This window comes from Heteronotia binoei, chromosome 17, assembly GCF_032191835.1.
Source record: "Heteronotia binoei isolate CCM8104 ecotype False Entrance Well chromosome 17, APGP_CSIRO_Hbin_v1, whole genome shotgun sequence".
Taxonomy (NCBI): Eukaryota; Metazoa; Chordata; class Lepidosauria; order Squamata; family Gekkonidae; genus Heteronotia; species Heteronotia binoei.
In genome coordinates, this window is record NC_083239.1 from 6,160,848 (window position 1) to 6,178,507 (window position 17,660).

General features: G+C 44.9%; 1 protein-coding gene across 2 annotated transcripts in view; it reads right to left on the minus strand.

Moving 5' to 3' along the window:
• Positions 1-14,300: 14,300 nt before the first annotated feature.
• The window catches only part of GMEB1 (glucocorticoid modulatory element binding protein 1), an 80,648-nt gene continuing 77,288 nt past the window's right edge, over positions 14,301-17,660 (minus strand). Inside the window, exon 10 of one of the 2 annotated variants that reach the window (XM_060258164.1) lies at positions 14,301-16,285. In XM_060258164.1, the coding sequence (XP_060114147.1) occupies positions 15,579-16,285 (707 nt within the window). In that variant the 3' untranslated portion in view covers positions 14,301-15,578. The remainder of the gene's footprint in view (positions 16,286-17,660) is intronic. The other variant, XM_060258163.1, reaches the window with a different exon arrangement.

Here is a 17,660-nt window from a genome sequence, read left to right on the forward strand (position 1 = left end):
GAAACTGGGGATAAGAACACTAAAGCATTGCAGAGAGTGGTGCATATACTAGGTCATGTTAACTTGCATGTATGTACAGAAACGAAACCCTCAGGATGCATAAAATATGGATTCCAATGTCTCTACACTAATGCACAGAGTATGGGAAACAAACAGGAGGAACTGGAAGCCCTAATACAGGAAGGAGACTATGATATAATAGCCCTTACTGAAACCTGGTAGGATGACACTCAGAAGTGGAATATTAGGATTCAGGGGTACAACTTATTTAAAATGGACAGACAAATGAGAAGGGGTAGAGACATAGCAGTATATGTGAAGGAGGTATATACTTGTGAGGAAATACATGAATCCAGGACTTTGTTTGTAGAACAAGCCTAGCAGGAACTCATTTGCATATTAGGCCACACTCCCTGATATCATCATTGTTTTACATAGAGCTTTTTTGTAGAAAAAGCCCAGCACAGACTAATTTGCATATTAGGCCAACCCCCTGACACCAAGCCAGCCAGAACTAAAATACTGTGTGTTCCTGCTCAAAAAAAGTTCTGTGTGAATCTGAGCATGACAGCTCAATTGAGAGTCTCTGGGTAAAAATAAAAGGAGTAAGAAATAACAGTGATATTATGGTGGGGGTCTGCTATAGACCACCAAGCCAGGCAGAGAACTTAGATGAGATACTCCTACAACAGATTGCAAAGTTCTCCAAGAGAAGGGACACAGTGATCATGGGGGATTTCAGTTATCCAGACGTCTGTTGGAAGTCCAACTCTGCTAAAATTGAAAGGTCAAATAGATTCCTGACTTGTCTTGCTGACAACTTCCTTTTCCAGAAAGTGAAGAAGGAAACAAGGGGATCTGCTGTCTTGGACTTGACTCTCACCAACAAGGAAGAATTGATTGATGAAGTGGAAATAGTGGGCACCCTAGGCAGAAGTGACCATGTGATTTTGGAATGTACAGTCTTAAGGAAGGGAAAAGCTATATGTAGTCAGACTTATAGGTTAGACTTCAGAAAGGCAAACTTTGATAAACTTAGAACTATGCAGGGTAAAATCCCATGGTCAGAAATACTTAGGAAGAAGGGGGTTCAAGAGGGATGGGGTTTCTTAAAAGCAAAATGCTGAAAGAGCCAGAGATGCTCGCACACCAAGCTGTCAAGAGTGAGGGGAGGAGGAGGAGGAGGACAGTGGGGGTGCACAGTGGAACTTACCCAGTCATGGCTGCATGCTGAGTCTCCGGGAGCCCGGAACCTGTGGAGACCTGGAAACAACTAATCTAAATTGCCCAAAAAATTACTGGAAAATGATTGTTACTGAAATTAATAGCATATTGAATGTGCACTTACTTTATAACCCTGAAGTGATCCTCTTGGAAAACTGGACTAATTCTGGAGCCAGGCAGGCTGGCGCGGGGGAAGCGCCGGGATCAGAGGTGGAGGCAGCGGATCGCCCCCCCCCCCGAGAAAGGTACTTTTGCTCCATAAGACGCACACACTCCCCCCCCCCCACTTTTTTGGGGGGGAAGTGCGTCTTATGGTCCGAAAAATACGGTACCTCAGTGTGTCTGTTAAGTCTTGTTTGGCGAGAGAGGCTGAATTAGACAGTATTCTGTCACTTCCAATAGCCATTTTGGAGCCTTCGTCCTGTGCTGATGATTGACACCCCCAAGGGAAAAAATGGCTTTTCTGATTGAGAGCCTGGTCCAGGGTTCTTATTTTCAATGCCTCCTGACTTTCCCATAAGTTTGGCTGGCAAGACTGTTTTTGTTGAGTTGGTTGGTGAAAAGCGGGGGAAGGTGTTGGGAGCACAGGCTTTAGACATCTGCAATGTTTGTGTCCAAAAACATCCCCCCCCCCCCCGAAAACTCATTCTTTGTCATGGTCTATAGCAGAGGTGTTAAACTCATTCATTATGACAGCCGGATCTGACATAAATTAGACTTTGTCGGTCCAGGCCATGAGTGTCATAAAATGTAATAATAATAATAATAAATAATAAACTTTTATTTATATCCCGCCCTTCCCGCCGGAGCAGGCTCAGGGCGGCTAACATGACATGGTATACCATGATTTATAAAACAATTTTAAAATACAATTAATACATACAGTTAAAACAGTTACATTACATTACAGTTAAAATTAAGTTAAGGTGCTATATTCAGTTGACGTATTTCGATGGCGAGATATCGCTTTTAGGGTTCCTCATATGCTTGCAGAAAGAGAGTGGTTTTGCAAGCCCTGCGGAATTGATTAAAGTCCCGCAGGGCTCGCACTTCCTCCAGCAATTGGTTCCACCAGTGGGGGGCCATTGCAGAAAAGGCCTGCTCTCTTGTTACTCTTAGTTTGGCCTCTTTTGGTCCAGGGATCCTTAGAAGGCTTTGAGAACTAGATCTTAGTGCTCTCTGGGGAACGTGTGGGGAGAGGCGGTCCCTAAGGTAGGCAGGGCCTCGGCCATATAGGGCTTTAAAGGTGATAACCAGCACCTTATAGCGAACTCGGAATATAATTGGAAGCCAGTGCAGTTCCTTCAGCCCAGGCCGCACATGTTCCCACCGAGGTAGTCCCAGTAGCAGCCTGGCCGCAGCATTCTGCACTAGCTGCAACTTCCGAGTTCGGCACAAGGGCAGCCCAATGTAGAGGGCATTACAGTAGTCTAGTCTCGAGGTGACCGTTGCATGGATCACTGTTGCTAGGTCGCTACGTTCCAGGAAGGGGGCCAACTGTCTCGCCCTTCTAAGATGGAAGAAGGCGGATTTCGCAGTGTGCCTCCATTGTCAGGGAGGTAATGCCAGGTAGCAGAGAGATAAACTTTATAAAGGACACAAACACAATTAAAGATCTTTTTTAAAACCATAAAATAAAACATGATTAATATATTAGCACTTGTTGGTCTTAAGGCTGCTTTCTTGGTATCTCTCCCATGTGATCCAGGGAATGGGGCAAAGGAAGCTCTGGCTGTTTCCTTTCTTCCCTAGGGGACTAGGAAGGGGAGGAGCCTCAGCCAGTAGAAGGAAGAGATGCTTGTCTCAGTAGCTCTGTTGTGCAATTGAGAAAGCCTGGCAAAGCAAGTTATCCCTCCCCCCCTTCCTTCCCAAGGGAGGAGCCTCAGCCAATGGAGAAAACAAAGGCTTTGCTCTGTAGCTCCTGTGTGATTGACCAAGCTTGGAAAAGCAAGCTATGATGCAGAAGGAAGCAAGAAAGAGGGAGAAGGAAGCAGATGACAGTCAGTTGCCCGTGGGCCGCATGTTTGACACCCCTGTTCTCAGGGCATGTGGGAGTCAGTGAAGTAGGTGACTGCCTGGGGTGCCACCTTGCCGCAGGGGTGAGGGGAGGCACCCCCTCCCCATCCCCACTCATGCCGAGCCGAACGTCCCTTGCCTAGCTCTCTGCAGCTTCAGAGGGAGCCGGGAAGAGGCAAGAAAGAAGGAGCCGGCCTCTTTCCAGGTCCCTCTGAAGCAGGAGTGGACCAGGCAAAGGATAGTTGCTGCCATCAAAGGATAGTTGCTGCCCTAGAAATCTTTGGATTGTCTTTGCATTCTGAGTAGTATTCTCTATGCAGTTTGTTACAAGCATTTGCAGGGTGCGGGCCCTATCTTTTGGTATGGAGACTCTGCCCCCCCCCCCCCCCAGAGTTGCATCAGTGAATTGAGTGTTGCATCAGTGAATTGTAGCCTCTGCACTGGAACCAGAGATGATTTTTCCATGTTTACACATAATCCCAGAGAGGTCAGAAAGTGTAGCGCTAGTGAAATGTCTTTTGGTAGCCATTTAAATGATTGAGCAGCAGTTAATCGATATACAGAAAAAGTACCACCCCCTTTATCCATAAAGCTGCCACCGCCTTAGCCATACATTTTCTGGATACTCAGAGTGCTACTGAGATAGCGCATTTTGTCCACAGCAAATTGTAGGAACCAATAGTGTTGCAGTCTTATTGTTATATGGAAATAAGCATCCTTTAAGTCCAGAGACACCATCCACACTCCGAGTGGAATCAATGGCAATATAGATTGCAGGGTGACCACTCAGAATTTCTTTCTTTCGATATATTTGTTGAGGCCCTATACATCCAGAATGGATACATTCTGCCATCTCTTCCCCGTACAGTGACTCCCCTACACTACCCCGTACAGTGACTACTTCATGGTTCTTCTGCACATCAAAAAGATTGTTTATTTTGCTGCAAAGATTTCTTACCTGGGGTCTGCTTTGGTTTGGAGGTGATAGATGGTGATCGAGGAAGAATCGCACTGCTACTGAACCAACCCCAAATCAGACTTTTCCCTGCAGCCACTGTGGCCGGACCTGCCTGTCCCGCATTGGTCTTGTCAGCCACCAGCGAGCCTGCAGCAGACGTGGACTACTGCACCCTTCTTAAATCTTCGTTCGCGAAGTCAAGCCGAGAGAGAGAGAGAGAGAGATGGTTTAGATAGTGGTGGTGGTGTTTCTGTTGATCAGTGTGCGTTGAAGAATGCAGGTGATGATGCCAGGTCGGTTTCCAAGGTCTCGATCTGCGCGTACATTGGGACATTGAAGCAGTTTCTCCCTGATTCTTAACTAATTCGCGTCCCTCATCAGCTGACTTGAAAGTGTCATCAGCATCAGTATGGAAACGTCCATTACTGTCAAAAGGAATGTCTTCAACTTTAAGTTTCACATCAGGCTGTAGGCAAGTTGAGCGCACCCAGGAAAGTCATCTGAATGCAACGGATGAGGCCATGATGTGAGAGAAACGTGAAACTGTACACCTAGCAGGGGAGACCTGTTGTTTTGTTACTCTCCCTGACTCACTTATCAAGGCTGCAGCATCAGACTGATGTTCATTAAAGAGGTTTGACATACATTTCTGTAGTTTGGAAGAAGAAGAAGAAGAAGAAGAAGAAGAAGATGAAGAAGATATTGGATTTATATTCCGCCCTCCACTCCAAAGAGTCTCAGAGCGGCTCACAATCTCCTTTCCCTTCCTCCCCCACAACAGACACCCTGTGAGGTAGATGAAGATATTGGATTTATATCCCGCCCTCCACTCCGAAGAGTCTCAGAGCGGCTCACAATCTCCTTTCCCTTCCTCCTCCACAACAGACACCCTGTGAGGTAGATGAAGTTATTGGATTTATATCCCGCCCTCCATGCCGAAGAGTCTCAGAGCGGCTCACAATCTCCTTTCCCTTCCTCCCCCACAACAGACACCCTGTGAGGTAGATGAAGATATTGGATTTATATCCCGCCCTCCACTCCGAAGAGTCTCAGACTGGCTCACAATCTCCTTTACTTTCCTCCCCCACAACAGACACCCTGTGAGGTAGATGGAGATAATGGATTTATATCCCACCCTCCACTCCGAAGAGTCTCAGAGCGGCTCACAATCTCCTTTACCGTCCTCTCCCACAACAGACACCCTGTGAGGTAGATGAAGATATTGGATTTTTATCCCGCCCTCCACTCCGAAGAGTCTCAGAGCGGTACACAATCTCCTTCCCCTTCCTCCCCCACAACAGACACCCTGTGAGGTAGGTGGGGCTGGACAGGGCTCTCACAGCAGCTGCCCTTTCAAGGACAACCTATGCCAGAGCTATGGCTGACCCAAGGCCATGCTAGCAGGTGCAAGTTGTAGGAGTGGGGAATCAAACCCGGTTCTCCCAGATAAGAGTCCGCACACTTAACAACTACACCAAACTGGCTCTCCAGGTTGACAGGTTGAAATTATAGGCAGCAAGGTATGATATGTAGGTCTGCATCTTGGATGCTACTGTGATTAAAAGCGTAGATCTTCTTAGCCATATGTCACGACTCGGTGGGGGGGGGGGTCTTACCAACTGCTGCCACCACTCTGGGTTAAGGGTCTCCCTTGAAAAGGCCCAGAGTTCCCTCCCAAGCCCTTCAGGCCTCCTGTAGCTTAGGCCAAATAATGGGCGTGAGGACCAGGCAGAGTTAACAACGGGGGGGTGGGGGGTGGGGGTTTATTGAAAAGATCAGTGCAATATAACAAACAAAATGCATAAAACAGTAAAAAAGTAGAAAAGTGCATAAGTGAGTGCCCTGTTCTTCCTCACTTGGCGGGTAAAGTTTGTGCGGTGAGCACAAGATTCGATGCTGTGGCTTTCTCTTGAGCAAAGAAGGCACTTGTGTCTGTCTGTAGGTAAAATTCTGACTTTACAGCCAACACACAGGTTGAAAAAAGGTGCCTCTTCCATATGCTGCCCCAGCCTCTGAGGTTAAATGGGGGGGGGGGGGAGGGACAGAGATTTCAAAAAGAAGACAAAAGTTCAGATACTATTTTTTAATATGAAAAATTTTTGAAATTGGAAAGAACTTTGTATGAAAGTCTGAAGACACCAAGGAGACATGAAGCACAGTAAAGAAGGAAGGGTGGGTGGGCAGGGCTTGCCTCAGCCCCAGGCATGCGCAGGTTCGTGCCTGCTCCTCAGAGCTGAGGGAAAGTCAGGCCCAAAGGGTTATGTCTGAAGAGCTCTTCAAAACTTCCAGTTAGTTTTGTTGTTGGCACTAAAATCCAGTGTGTGGCCTGCACAGAGACCACAAAGAAGATCCCAGGAAATATCACCTTTGTGTCTGCATGGATCACCATTTGGAAGTAGCTGCCTTCATCACAGAATGATGCTCAGCCTGGAATTATACAAGTCTATCGAACCACCCAATATTTTGTGACTGGACACACACACACACACTCCCCCTGCTGTGAGCAACCCCTGCTGCTGGTTCACTTCTGCCACCCTCTGCTGTTGTTGTTTTTTGCGGGGGGAACTCAGCCTTAAACACCAGCCTCAGCATCTCCTCACTCCTCCCTGAACATATGAAGCTGCCTTATACTGAATCAGACCTTTGGTCCATCAAAGTCAGTATTGTCTTCTCAGACTGGCAGCGGCTCTCCAGGGTCTCAAGCTGAGGTTTTTCACACCTATTTGCCTGGACCCTTTTTTGGAGATGCCGGGGATTGAACCTGGGACCTTCTGCTTCCCAAGCAGATGCTCTATCACTGAGCCACCATCCCCTACATATGAAGCTGCCTTATACTGAATCAGACCTTTGGTCCATCAAAGTCAGTATTGTCTTCTCAGACTGGCAGCGGCTCTCCAGGGTCTCAAGCTGAGGTTTTTCACACCTATTTGCCTGGACCCTTTTAGTTGGAGATGCCAGGGATCGAACCTGGGACCTTCTGCTTCCCAAGCAGATGCTCTGCCACTGAGCCATCATCCCTCCCCTAACTGGCAGTGGCTCTCCAGGGTCTCCAGCTGAGGTTTTTCACACCTATCTGCCTGGACCCTTTTTTGGAGATGCCAGGGATCGAACCTGGGACCTTCTGCTTCCCAAGCAGATGCTCTACCACTGAGCCACCATCCCTCCTACATATGAAGCTGCCTTCTACTGAATCAGACCCTCGGTCCATCAAAGTCAGTATTGTCTACTCAGACTGGCAGCAGCTCTCCAGGGTCTCAAGCTGAGGTTTTTCACACCTATTTGCCTGGACCCTTTTTTTGGAGATGCCGGGGATTGAACGTGGGACCTTCTGCTTCCCAAGCAGATGCTCTACCACTGAGCCACCATCCCTGGCCTGATTTGGGAGCCCTCTTTTTATTCCCTGCCACTGGTCTGAATTTCACCTCTCTCTTAAATTTATTTCAATCCCAGACTATCCTTCCCTGGCCTTTAGCCTGGCCCAGACGGGGTGTGTCCACTTGTCTTTTCCTTTGTCCAAATACCTGTAATTAGTCTTTAACGGAGAGCTCTGGCCAGCTGCCAGAAATTGTTGTGGTATGAATAGGCTAATGGCTCTTTGTTGTTGGTTGATGATGTCATTGGCAGGTGACTAACAGTTGTTGCAGGAGCTGGCTCTTGTGAGTGCCCACTCCTGACCTTCCCGATTGGCATGGGACCCAGCAGTAAGGCAGAGCCTTGGCGCAATTCTGTCCCTAGCTCCCTCTTACGCCACCAGATGAAGTCAACGCAAAGCATCCAGGGTTGCCACTTGGGGTGGAGGCCAGGTGAGAGGCCACACCCAAACACTTGTACTGTATTGGAAGACCAATAAAATCCCCAACAGAGAGGAATTCATTACCAAACTGTTAGATGCCGCAGAATCTGATTTAATGTCCATAAGATTAAGAGATGGCAATGTGCAAGAATGCCAGGAGGAATGGGATCCCATATATAAGTGGGTAAAAAGTAAAGGTGTTGATTTGGAGTAACAGAAGTTTATTGATCCTCTCCATTCCTTAGTGTGAATGAGTTTGTAGCTGTAGTGGTTTTTCTTTTCAATTGTATTGTTGTGTATTCCCTATTGTGTTCTATTGTGTTTTATTGTGTTCTATTATCTTTTCGCTTATTGTTGTTTTGGATGTATTTGTTTCTTTTTTATCATTTGTTTGTTTGCTTAATAAAACTATATCCTACTAGTGAAAGACAAACACTTGTACTGCAGCCATATGTCATTGGTCCTATCCTACACAGCATCCATTTTATGGTAGTACCCACTAGAGAGGAATTCATTACGAAACTGTTAGATGCCGCAGAATCTGATTTAATGTCCATAAGATTAAGAGATGGCAATGTGCAAGAATGCCAGGAGGAATGGGATCCCATATATAAGTGGGTAAAAAGTAAAGGTGTTGATTTGGAGTAACAGAAGCTTATTGATCCTCTCCATTCCTTAGTGTGAATGAGTTTGTAGTTGTAGTGGTTTTTCTTTTCAGTTGTATTGTTGTGTATTCCCTATTGTGTTCTATTGTGTTTTATTGTGTTCTATTATCTTTTCGCTTATTGTTGTTTTGGATGTATTTGTTTCTTTTTTATTATTTGTTTGTTTGCTTGTTTGCTTAATAAAACTATATCCTACTAGTGAAAGACAAACACTTGTACTGCAGCCATATGTCATTGGTCCTATCCTACACAGCATCCATTTTATGGTAGTACCCAGTAGCCTCTCTCAAAATCCTCCAAATCCCTACAGCATCCTAAGTTTTGAATAAGCGTGCCCTGAGCACCTAAAGTTCCATTAAGAAATTGGGCTGGGGGAGGGGAGGCTTGTTGAGGAATACTTGCTGTTGGCTGAAGCTCCGAATGAAATAATTTAGTAAGCCTCTCTGCTGAAGGAATGTGAAGAAAACGCTGTCTTACAGGAGAGGCTCCTCTAAGCTCCTGAAATTAACTGCATTGATAATATAATCACCATCCTGAATAGCAGAGTTATTGGACCAATAGATCCAATGTCCAAGTGAGGCCATTGGTCAACTCCCATTTGTTAAGACAATAGAACAATGGCTGTCCTGTCAATTGTATTATTTAAACTGCAATTATTTAATTTCTCATGAGTCACCAGACCTGAGAAACAGGCCTTGAATGCTCCAGCTTTCTTAAAGTAAGTCCAATACAATGAGTTGGCTCTAACAATCCACTGTTAGAAGGTGCTGAGGGTCACAGATAGTTCCTGCATTCCCATCCCCTCAGCAGTCCCTTCTGACACCAGGGAGTTTATTTCCCAAAGGATAGCTACAGAGGTCAGTAGGCTGCAATGGGTCATAAGAACATAAGAGAAGCCATGTTGGATCAGGCCAATGGCCCATCCAGTCCAACACTCTGTGTCACACAGTGGCCAAAAAAATTATTTATATATATATATATATATATATATATATATATATATATATATATATATATATATATATACACACACACACACACACACACGCACGCACACTGTGGCTAATAGCCACTGATGGACCTCTGCTCCATATTCTTATCTAAACCCCTCTTGAAGGTGGCCATGCTTGTGGCCGCCCCCACCTCCTGTGGCAGTGAATTCCACATGTTAATCACCATTTGGGTGAAGAAGTACCTCCTTTTATCCGTTTTAACCTGTCTGCTCAGCAATTTCATCGAATGCCCACGAGTTCTTGTATTGTGGGAAAGGGAGAAAAGTACCTCTTTCTCTACTTTCTCCATCTCATGCATTATCTTGTAAACCTCTATCATGTCACCCCGCAGTCGACGTTTCTCCAAGCTAGAGTCCCAAGCGTTTCAACCTTTCTTCATAGGGAAAGTGTTCCAGCCCTTTAAATAATTTAGATAATTTAAATAATAATAATTCAAAATTAATTTTTCTTGGGTCCAAAGGCCCAGGTGGGGGGATTATCCATGTGTCTAAAAATCACTGGAAAAATCCAATATATTTGTTGAACAGCATTAATCTAGGCAGAATGAGACATTTATCTTATGCAAGGGGTTCCTTGCACCGTATGTGGAGTGAGAAACACACCATTCAATAGATTGTCATCTACCAGCAAAACTTATCAACCCCATTTTTAAAAACGCATATACCAGAGCCTCCCCAAGTACATTAGTGCATACCATTCTAATTAAAAACATAACACAATTTGACATTCTTAAGGACTATCCAAGACAGGCCTTCCCCACAGCAGGCAGCCAAAATGCAACAACTACTTTCTCACCTCCCTCTGCAGTCTGAAATGCTGCTTCTGGGGGATGGGGAATAGCCTGGGGAGGGGGGAGACTGAAGATTTGGTATAGGAAGGAAAATTGCCAAGCATCATCTCCTTTGTGTGAATGATATACTGCTGGCTGATTGGACAAACATGTTTGTTACATTAACCTAAAAATGCAATCTATGAGGGAGCCCCTAGAAGATGCTCATACGCTTAAGTTTTGTGTGGCTACACCCGCACAAAGCCGGAGCACAAATCAGAGGTGACAGCCGTTTATTCAGCAGGGGGTGGCATTTGGTGTAGTGGTTAAGAGAGCCAGTTTGGTGTAGTGGTTAAGTGTGTGGACTCTTATCTGGGAGAACCAGGTTTGATTCCCCACTCCTCCACTTGCAGCTGCTGGAATGGCCTTGGGTCAGCCATAGCTCTGGCAGAGGTTGTCCTTGAAAGGGCAGCTGCTGTGAGAGCCCTCTCCAGCCCCACCCACCTCACAGGGTGTCTGTTGTGGGGGAGGAAGGGAAAGGAGATTGTGAGCCGCTCTGAGACTCTTCGGAGTGGAGGGCGGGATATAAATCCAATATCTTCATCTACCTCACAGGGTGTCTGTTGTGGGGGAGGAAGGGAAAGGAGATTGTGAGCCGCTCTGAGACTCTTTGGAGTGGAGGGCGGGATATAAATCCAATATCTTCATCTACCTCACAGTGTGTCTGTTGTGGGGGGGGGGAGGTAAAAGAGATTGTGAGCCGCTCTGAGACTCTTCGGAGTGGAGGGCGGGATATAAATCCAATATCTTCATCTACCTCACAGGGTGACTTTTGTGGGGGGAGGAAGGTAAAGGAGATTGTGAGCCGCTCTGAGACTCTTCGGAGTGGAGGGCAGGATATAAATCCAATATCTTCATCTACCTCACAGGGTGTCTGTTGTGGGGGAGGAAGGGAAAGGAGATTGTGAGCCGCTCTGAGACTCTTCGGAGTGGAGGGCGGGATATAAATCCAATATCTTCATCTACCTCACAGGATGTCTGTTGTGGGGGAGGAAGGGAAAGGAGATTGTGAACCGCTTCGGAGTAGAAGGTGGGATATAAATCCAATATCTTCTTCTATCTTCTATTTGAGTGCAGAAGTACATAGTACCGAGTTTAAATAGGCTAGGGCTATTTCTGATAGACTTGCTTGTCCTGCATAGGTAAGTCCAGGGCTTTTTTTGAGCCAGATTGGAGTCCCAGCTAACTTGGTGTCAGGGGGTGTGGCCTAATATGCAAATGAGTTCCTGCTGGGCTTTTTTTTACCGAAAAGAAAAAAGCCCTGGGTAGGATTGTGGTGTAGCATGGTGTGGGGTTGTTACTTAGCAGTAGAATATCTGCTTTGTTTGCCGGTTTAATCCCTGGAATATCCAGTTTAAAGGACCAAGTAAAAAAGTGGTGATATGGAAGACCTGTCCCTGAAACCCGATTGCTGCTTGCTCCGAGTCAGAGTATAAAGTACTGAATCTCTGACAAAGTATATCTTGTGTACTGACTTCCTAAACGTGAAAAAAAGACTTGAAATATAGGCTCTCAAGAGCCATTATGATTCTGCAACTAGAAGATGTGGTTTGGACACAGGAAAACAGGCTCTAACTAGGAAGTCAATTTCACTTTCAAAAGTAGTCGTTTGAATTATCAATTCTTTTATCTTTAAATCTAAAGAACTCACAATCTATCCAGCTGCATGCTTATTTATATGTATTATCAGTCGGCTACAGATGTGCTCTGGGGTCATCCTTGTGTGCAAACCATGAACGCTAAGGACAGCACTGGAAAATATACCTTCTGCAGGCACATATGACCCTGGGATACATAGGTATCTCCTGGACAATTTTGCAACCTTTTTCTGCACTGGGATTGTGATTTAACTTGCTCACACCGTTTATTTCCAGTGGCTTTTGCCTAGCCACGAGAGAGAGAGAGAGAGAAATCCCTCGCTGCTTGGCAATTCTGTAGAAAAGTTCTGTTATTAACCAGTAGGAGGCAATGCTAAAACGTTTTATAGTGGATTACAGCAACTCAGTGAGCACCTCCACTGAAAAATTAAGTGATTTACTTTTAATGCAGTTATTAGTAATGACTCTATAAAAGGAATTTTGGTTCAATTTGATTCAAGCTGGCAGCAATAGGCTTACTGGCAGTTTTGAAATTTTATTTTATAGGTATTGCATAAAGGATTTGTTGAGGCTACAAGACCTCCTATATATATTTGAACATTTTTTTACATTGAAATACACTGAATTGTTACAATGGAGTGCTGATAAAGACTTTGTTGAAAGGCGTTTGATCTTCGGTTTTACACAATAGTGCTTTATACATCAGATCTACTTTGATTTTATTTATTTAAATGCACATCTTATTGCTTCTTAACAAGCAGGTTTTTGGGCTTTGTTTAATGTTAAAAGTGACATATGAGCAGTAAATGCATTTTTTAAGGCAAGCAGTCTTAAATTATGTTTTTAAATTTTGGCGCTATGCATTTTTATGTATTCTAGAAGAATTGTAGATTTATACCCCACCCTTCTCTCTAAATCAGAGACTCAGAGCAGCTTACAATCTCATATATCTTCTGCCCCTACAACAGACACCCTGTTTTTTATGTATTTTATTTATATTGTAAGACACCTGGAGTTCCGTAAGGAAAAAGGGTGGCTGATAAATGTTTTAAATTAATAAATTAAATATTTAATTTGTTAAATGTTTTGCATCTTTAGTTCAAACCCTAGCTGAACTCCGATTCAAATAGGAAGCCTTTCAGATCATAAGAACATAAGAGAAGCCATGTTGGATCAGGCCAACGGCCCATCCAGTCCAATAATAATAGCCATTGATGGACCTCTGCTCCATATTTTTATCTAACCCCCTCTTGAAGCTGGCTATGCCTGTAGCCACCACCACCTCCTGTGGCAGTGAATTCCACACGTTAATCACCCTTTGGGTGAAGTACTTCCTTTTATCCGTTTTAACCTTTCTGCTCAGCAATTTCATCAAATGCCCACGAGTTCTTGTATTGTGAGAAAGGGAGAAAAGTACCTCTTTCTCTACTTTCTCCATCCCATGCATAACCTTGTCAACCTCTATCATGTCACCCCGCAGTCGACGTTTCTCCAAGCTAAAGAGCCCCAAGCGTTTTAACCTTTCTTCATAGGGAAAGGGTTCCAACCCTTTAATCATTCTAGTTGCCCTTACTCCAACTGGAGGAAACTCTACCAGAAAAGTCAAATGGTGCATTTGGGTACCACTGAAGATGGCACAGGTTGACAGGTCTGATCCCTGGAGTAGAAGGCTGTTCCCTAAAAGTCATATTGAAATAAACAAGTTGTGCGTGAGGACAGTATTCCCAGTGGATTGTGTCCACGTTAAATTGTTGGGTCAGTGGGGATTTAGTCACTACATTTTTTTTAAACCTCAGGCATCTGTGTCCAAGACCTACTTGAAGTAATGGCAAGATGAAACATGTAATCAACACATACATGTTGTGCCTACTTACACTTTTTTTCACTTTGATCTCTACCCTTTGATCCCCCCTTTTTGGATATTGCTACATATGGACAAGTTTGCAGCTTACACAGCGTGTATCAAGATCAGGACGCCGCATTCTGTTTTGTGTTCTTCGCTGTATGGTTGGTTGGGTACTCAGTGTCAATTTTTTCACAAAACTAGTAAAATCTTAAGTGATAACTTAAAATTATGATCAAGAACTTCCTTGAAGCTGAGAGAAATGGGCCGGCTATGTGCCAAGATGACCTGGAGCAACATATATAACAGATTCCAAGAATGAGTTCAAACAATACAATAATTATTTTCAGGGTCGTTGTTGTTTTTTTTTTAAAAAAAACTTTTAATGAAAAAAATAGCCAAGCAGCACTTTCCCCATGCCTCCCCAAAGTCATTTCTTCTTCTTGCTGACTTTAAATATTTCAAATAAAGTAGATTCACACTCGCTAGATTTTAACAAATTAACTGAAAAAAAGATCGCTTCTTCACTCCCTACTCTTCCCTTAAAGGGGAAAATAAACCCTCCAACCTATGTGAAGGATGACCAGGCAGTCACCTTGCCAAATTGATGTGCCAGTCAGAATTCTGCAGACAATTTTTAAAGACACACACACACACACACATACACGCGTACTAGCCCTATATATACATATAGAGAGAGCTAGTAAACTGTATGATTCCTGACGTGCAAAGTAAACAGCAGATACACTCAGCCTGCCAAGTCTCCCTCTCCCAGCATGCAACAGCATAGCCCACACTTGATATATCCAGGATGTCAAAAGGCAGATGATGTTTAGACTCTGTGCCTTGTTCCTTTATCCTCCCCCTTCCCCCAGGTCTTGTCTGTGTTTAAGTGAGTTTTCAGAGCTTAAGTGAGTTTTCAGAGTCTTGTAACAATGCCTGTGGAAACAAAACATCCATGGGGAAAGGCTTGGAAAGGGAGAGCTGAGAATGGGTCCCTGAACAACAGCTATATGGGTAAGCTGAAAAGATCTGACGGACACCAACAAATAAAAATAAAATGAACTCCATACCGAGAGGGGTAATGTCTAGAATCGATCAGGAGGTTTCTTTCTTTCCTCTCATGCACACAAAGTAAAATTACAGCATAATGTATCAGTTCTTTGCTGGCAATCGTGGGGGTCCAGGAAACAGAAAGAGCCCGGTTCCCCCTAAAATTCATCAGTCAAATCAATTTCCAGTAACTGGCAAGATCCATTTCTAAGAGAAAACAATCCAGGCAACCCCCCCCCCCCCAAAAAAGTGGACAAAAAATCTTTTCAAACATAGAGGTGCAGTCTTTCTCTTAGAAATGTTCTCTCAACAACAGCACTGGCTAGCTTTCTGTCTTTCTGGGCTGCTTGGAAAGAATTCTCTTCTCTCCCTTCCCTTAATTAATGGTTTGTACAGATGAGGCTCTGCTGTCTTCCAAGTGAGCACGACTAGTTAAACATCACATTATCCATGGCAACATACCTGGATGGAAGGTTGTTGTTTTTAAAAAAAAAAAAGAGAGAGAGAAATTGAGAGAGAAAAACTGAGAGAGAGAGAGAGAGAGAGAGAGATGAACAATCAACCAAGATAATATTTGCCATTCCAACTAGTCCTCCAAGACCACAATCTCTACGTTGTGGACCTGGTGCTGGTGTTGGTCAACCTCAGCTACCACTTTCTCCTCAGTCCTTATTTCTGTTCCCAGAATCACAGCTTTGGCCCCAGATTCCTCTGTCTCAGCTTCTGGGTCGGGTGCTGGGTCTATTTCGATGATGGGCTGGCCATCCTCGGAGGTGCCCTCAACAGCCTGAATGGTGGAGGTCAGTCCAGACTCCATGGCCACCAGCTCCACAGGATTCACCACGGTAGCCACATTTGCAAGTGTACTATTGTCCTGCATGGCAGCTGAACTCAGCAGGGCCAGGCTGGAGGACGGGTGAATCGTCACAGTATCAGATGAGCCGGTCTTGGACGAAGAGACCACAGTGGCGTAGCGGACGAGCTGCGAGCCAGATGGCAAGGTGTGAACAGTTACGGGGCTAGAGCCCTGGCTGATGGTTGCCATGGGAAGGTTGCTGACAGAGAAGGGTTGCCCCATGGGTGCAATGGTGATGGGCGAAATAACTGTGAACTGAGGTTGCTGTATTGAGGCAGAGGAACTCAGGACGGTGGCCGAGGCAGGACGCTGCAGCCGGGGCCTCTTGGGAAGTTTTGGAGTGCTGACGGGCATTAGGACTACATTCTGAACCGTCTGCGATTTTGTCTTCTGATCTCTGGCAAGATTCTTCTGCTCCTCCAGCTGGCGTTCCACGTCTGTGAGGGGGGGAGGAGGGGGGGAAATGCAGCATTCAGTCAAAATTCATAAAAAGCACCGAAAACAAGTCAAGAAATGCAGAGACTTCTCTAAATGCAAAGATTGGTGGTGGTGGGGGGGAAATGTATGTTTTCACGTGGGAAGCTTCCTGGCAGGGAAAAAGTATTTCCGTGCATTTCTGCTGCTCCCACAAAAAGAAAAGAAAGGTGGGTGGAACAGCCTGTTTCAGCAGACAACTGTGACTCTCGCAGAGAACAAAGCGGGGGATGGGGCCCCCCCGCAAAAAAGAAAAAGAAAACACATCCCGGGAAGATGCTGGTTAAAGCACTCTAGGCTGCTATGTCCATGACCCCATTTTTCCTCACTATTTATTAGTACATTCTTCTATTGTAGAAATCAAGGCAGCTTTTAAAGGATTCCTAGTAATTCTCATGTTCAGGCACACGCCAGACTCAGACGTATATAGTAGCAGAGTAAGGGTCCATCTGATGCCAGTAACTGCACTTTCTGCCCACTGAAGTCACTAATCATCCAGAACCAAAAAGATTAGCTGCAAATCAATATAGGGCAAATAATTAAAAATTATATGTGATGCCCCAAATTTTATCAGAAATACATATTTATTATTGAATGGTTAAAAACACTTATAGGCCCAATTTTTAGCCTCACTGCAGTGCAAAAATACAATGTATGTGAAAGGGAACTATTGTGACCCAACACGTTTCAGCCCAAATCGGTCTTCTTCAAGGGTCAACAATATCTGTATACAAAAGCTCATGATGCAATAGTATTAGCTATGGGCATGAACTGGGAAAATCATAGAATTGGAAGGGACTTCCAAGATCGTCTAGTCCAAACCCCTGCACAATGCAGGAAACTCACAAATACTTCCCCCTAAATTCACAGGATCTTCATTGCTGTCAGATGGCCATCTAGCCACTGTTTAAAAACCTCCAAGGAAGGAGAGCCTACCACCTCCCGAGGAAGCCTGTTCCACTGAGGAACCGCTCTAACGGTCAGGAAGTTCTTCTTAATGTTGCGCTGGAAACTCTTTTAATTTCAACCCATTGGTCCACAGAAAACAATTCCACCCCATCGTCCATAGGACAGCCCTTCAAGTACTTGAAGATGGTGATCATATCACCTCTCAGCCGCCTCCTCTCCAGGCTAAACACCCCCAGCTCCTTCAACCTTTCCTCATAGGACTTGGTCTCCAGAGCCCTCACCATCGTCATTGCCCTCCTCTGGACCCCTTCCAACTTGTCTAGATCCTTCTTAAAATGTGGAGCCCAAAACTGAACACAGTACTCCAGGTGAGGTCTTCCCAGAGCAGAGTAAAGCAATACCATCACATCACGTGATCCGGACACTATA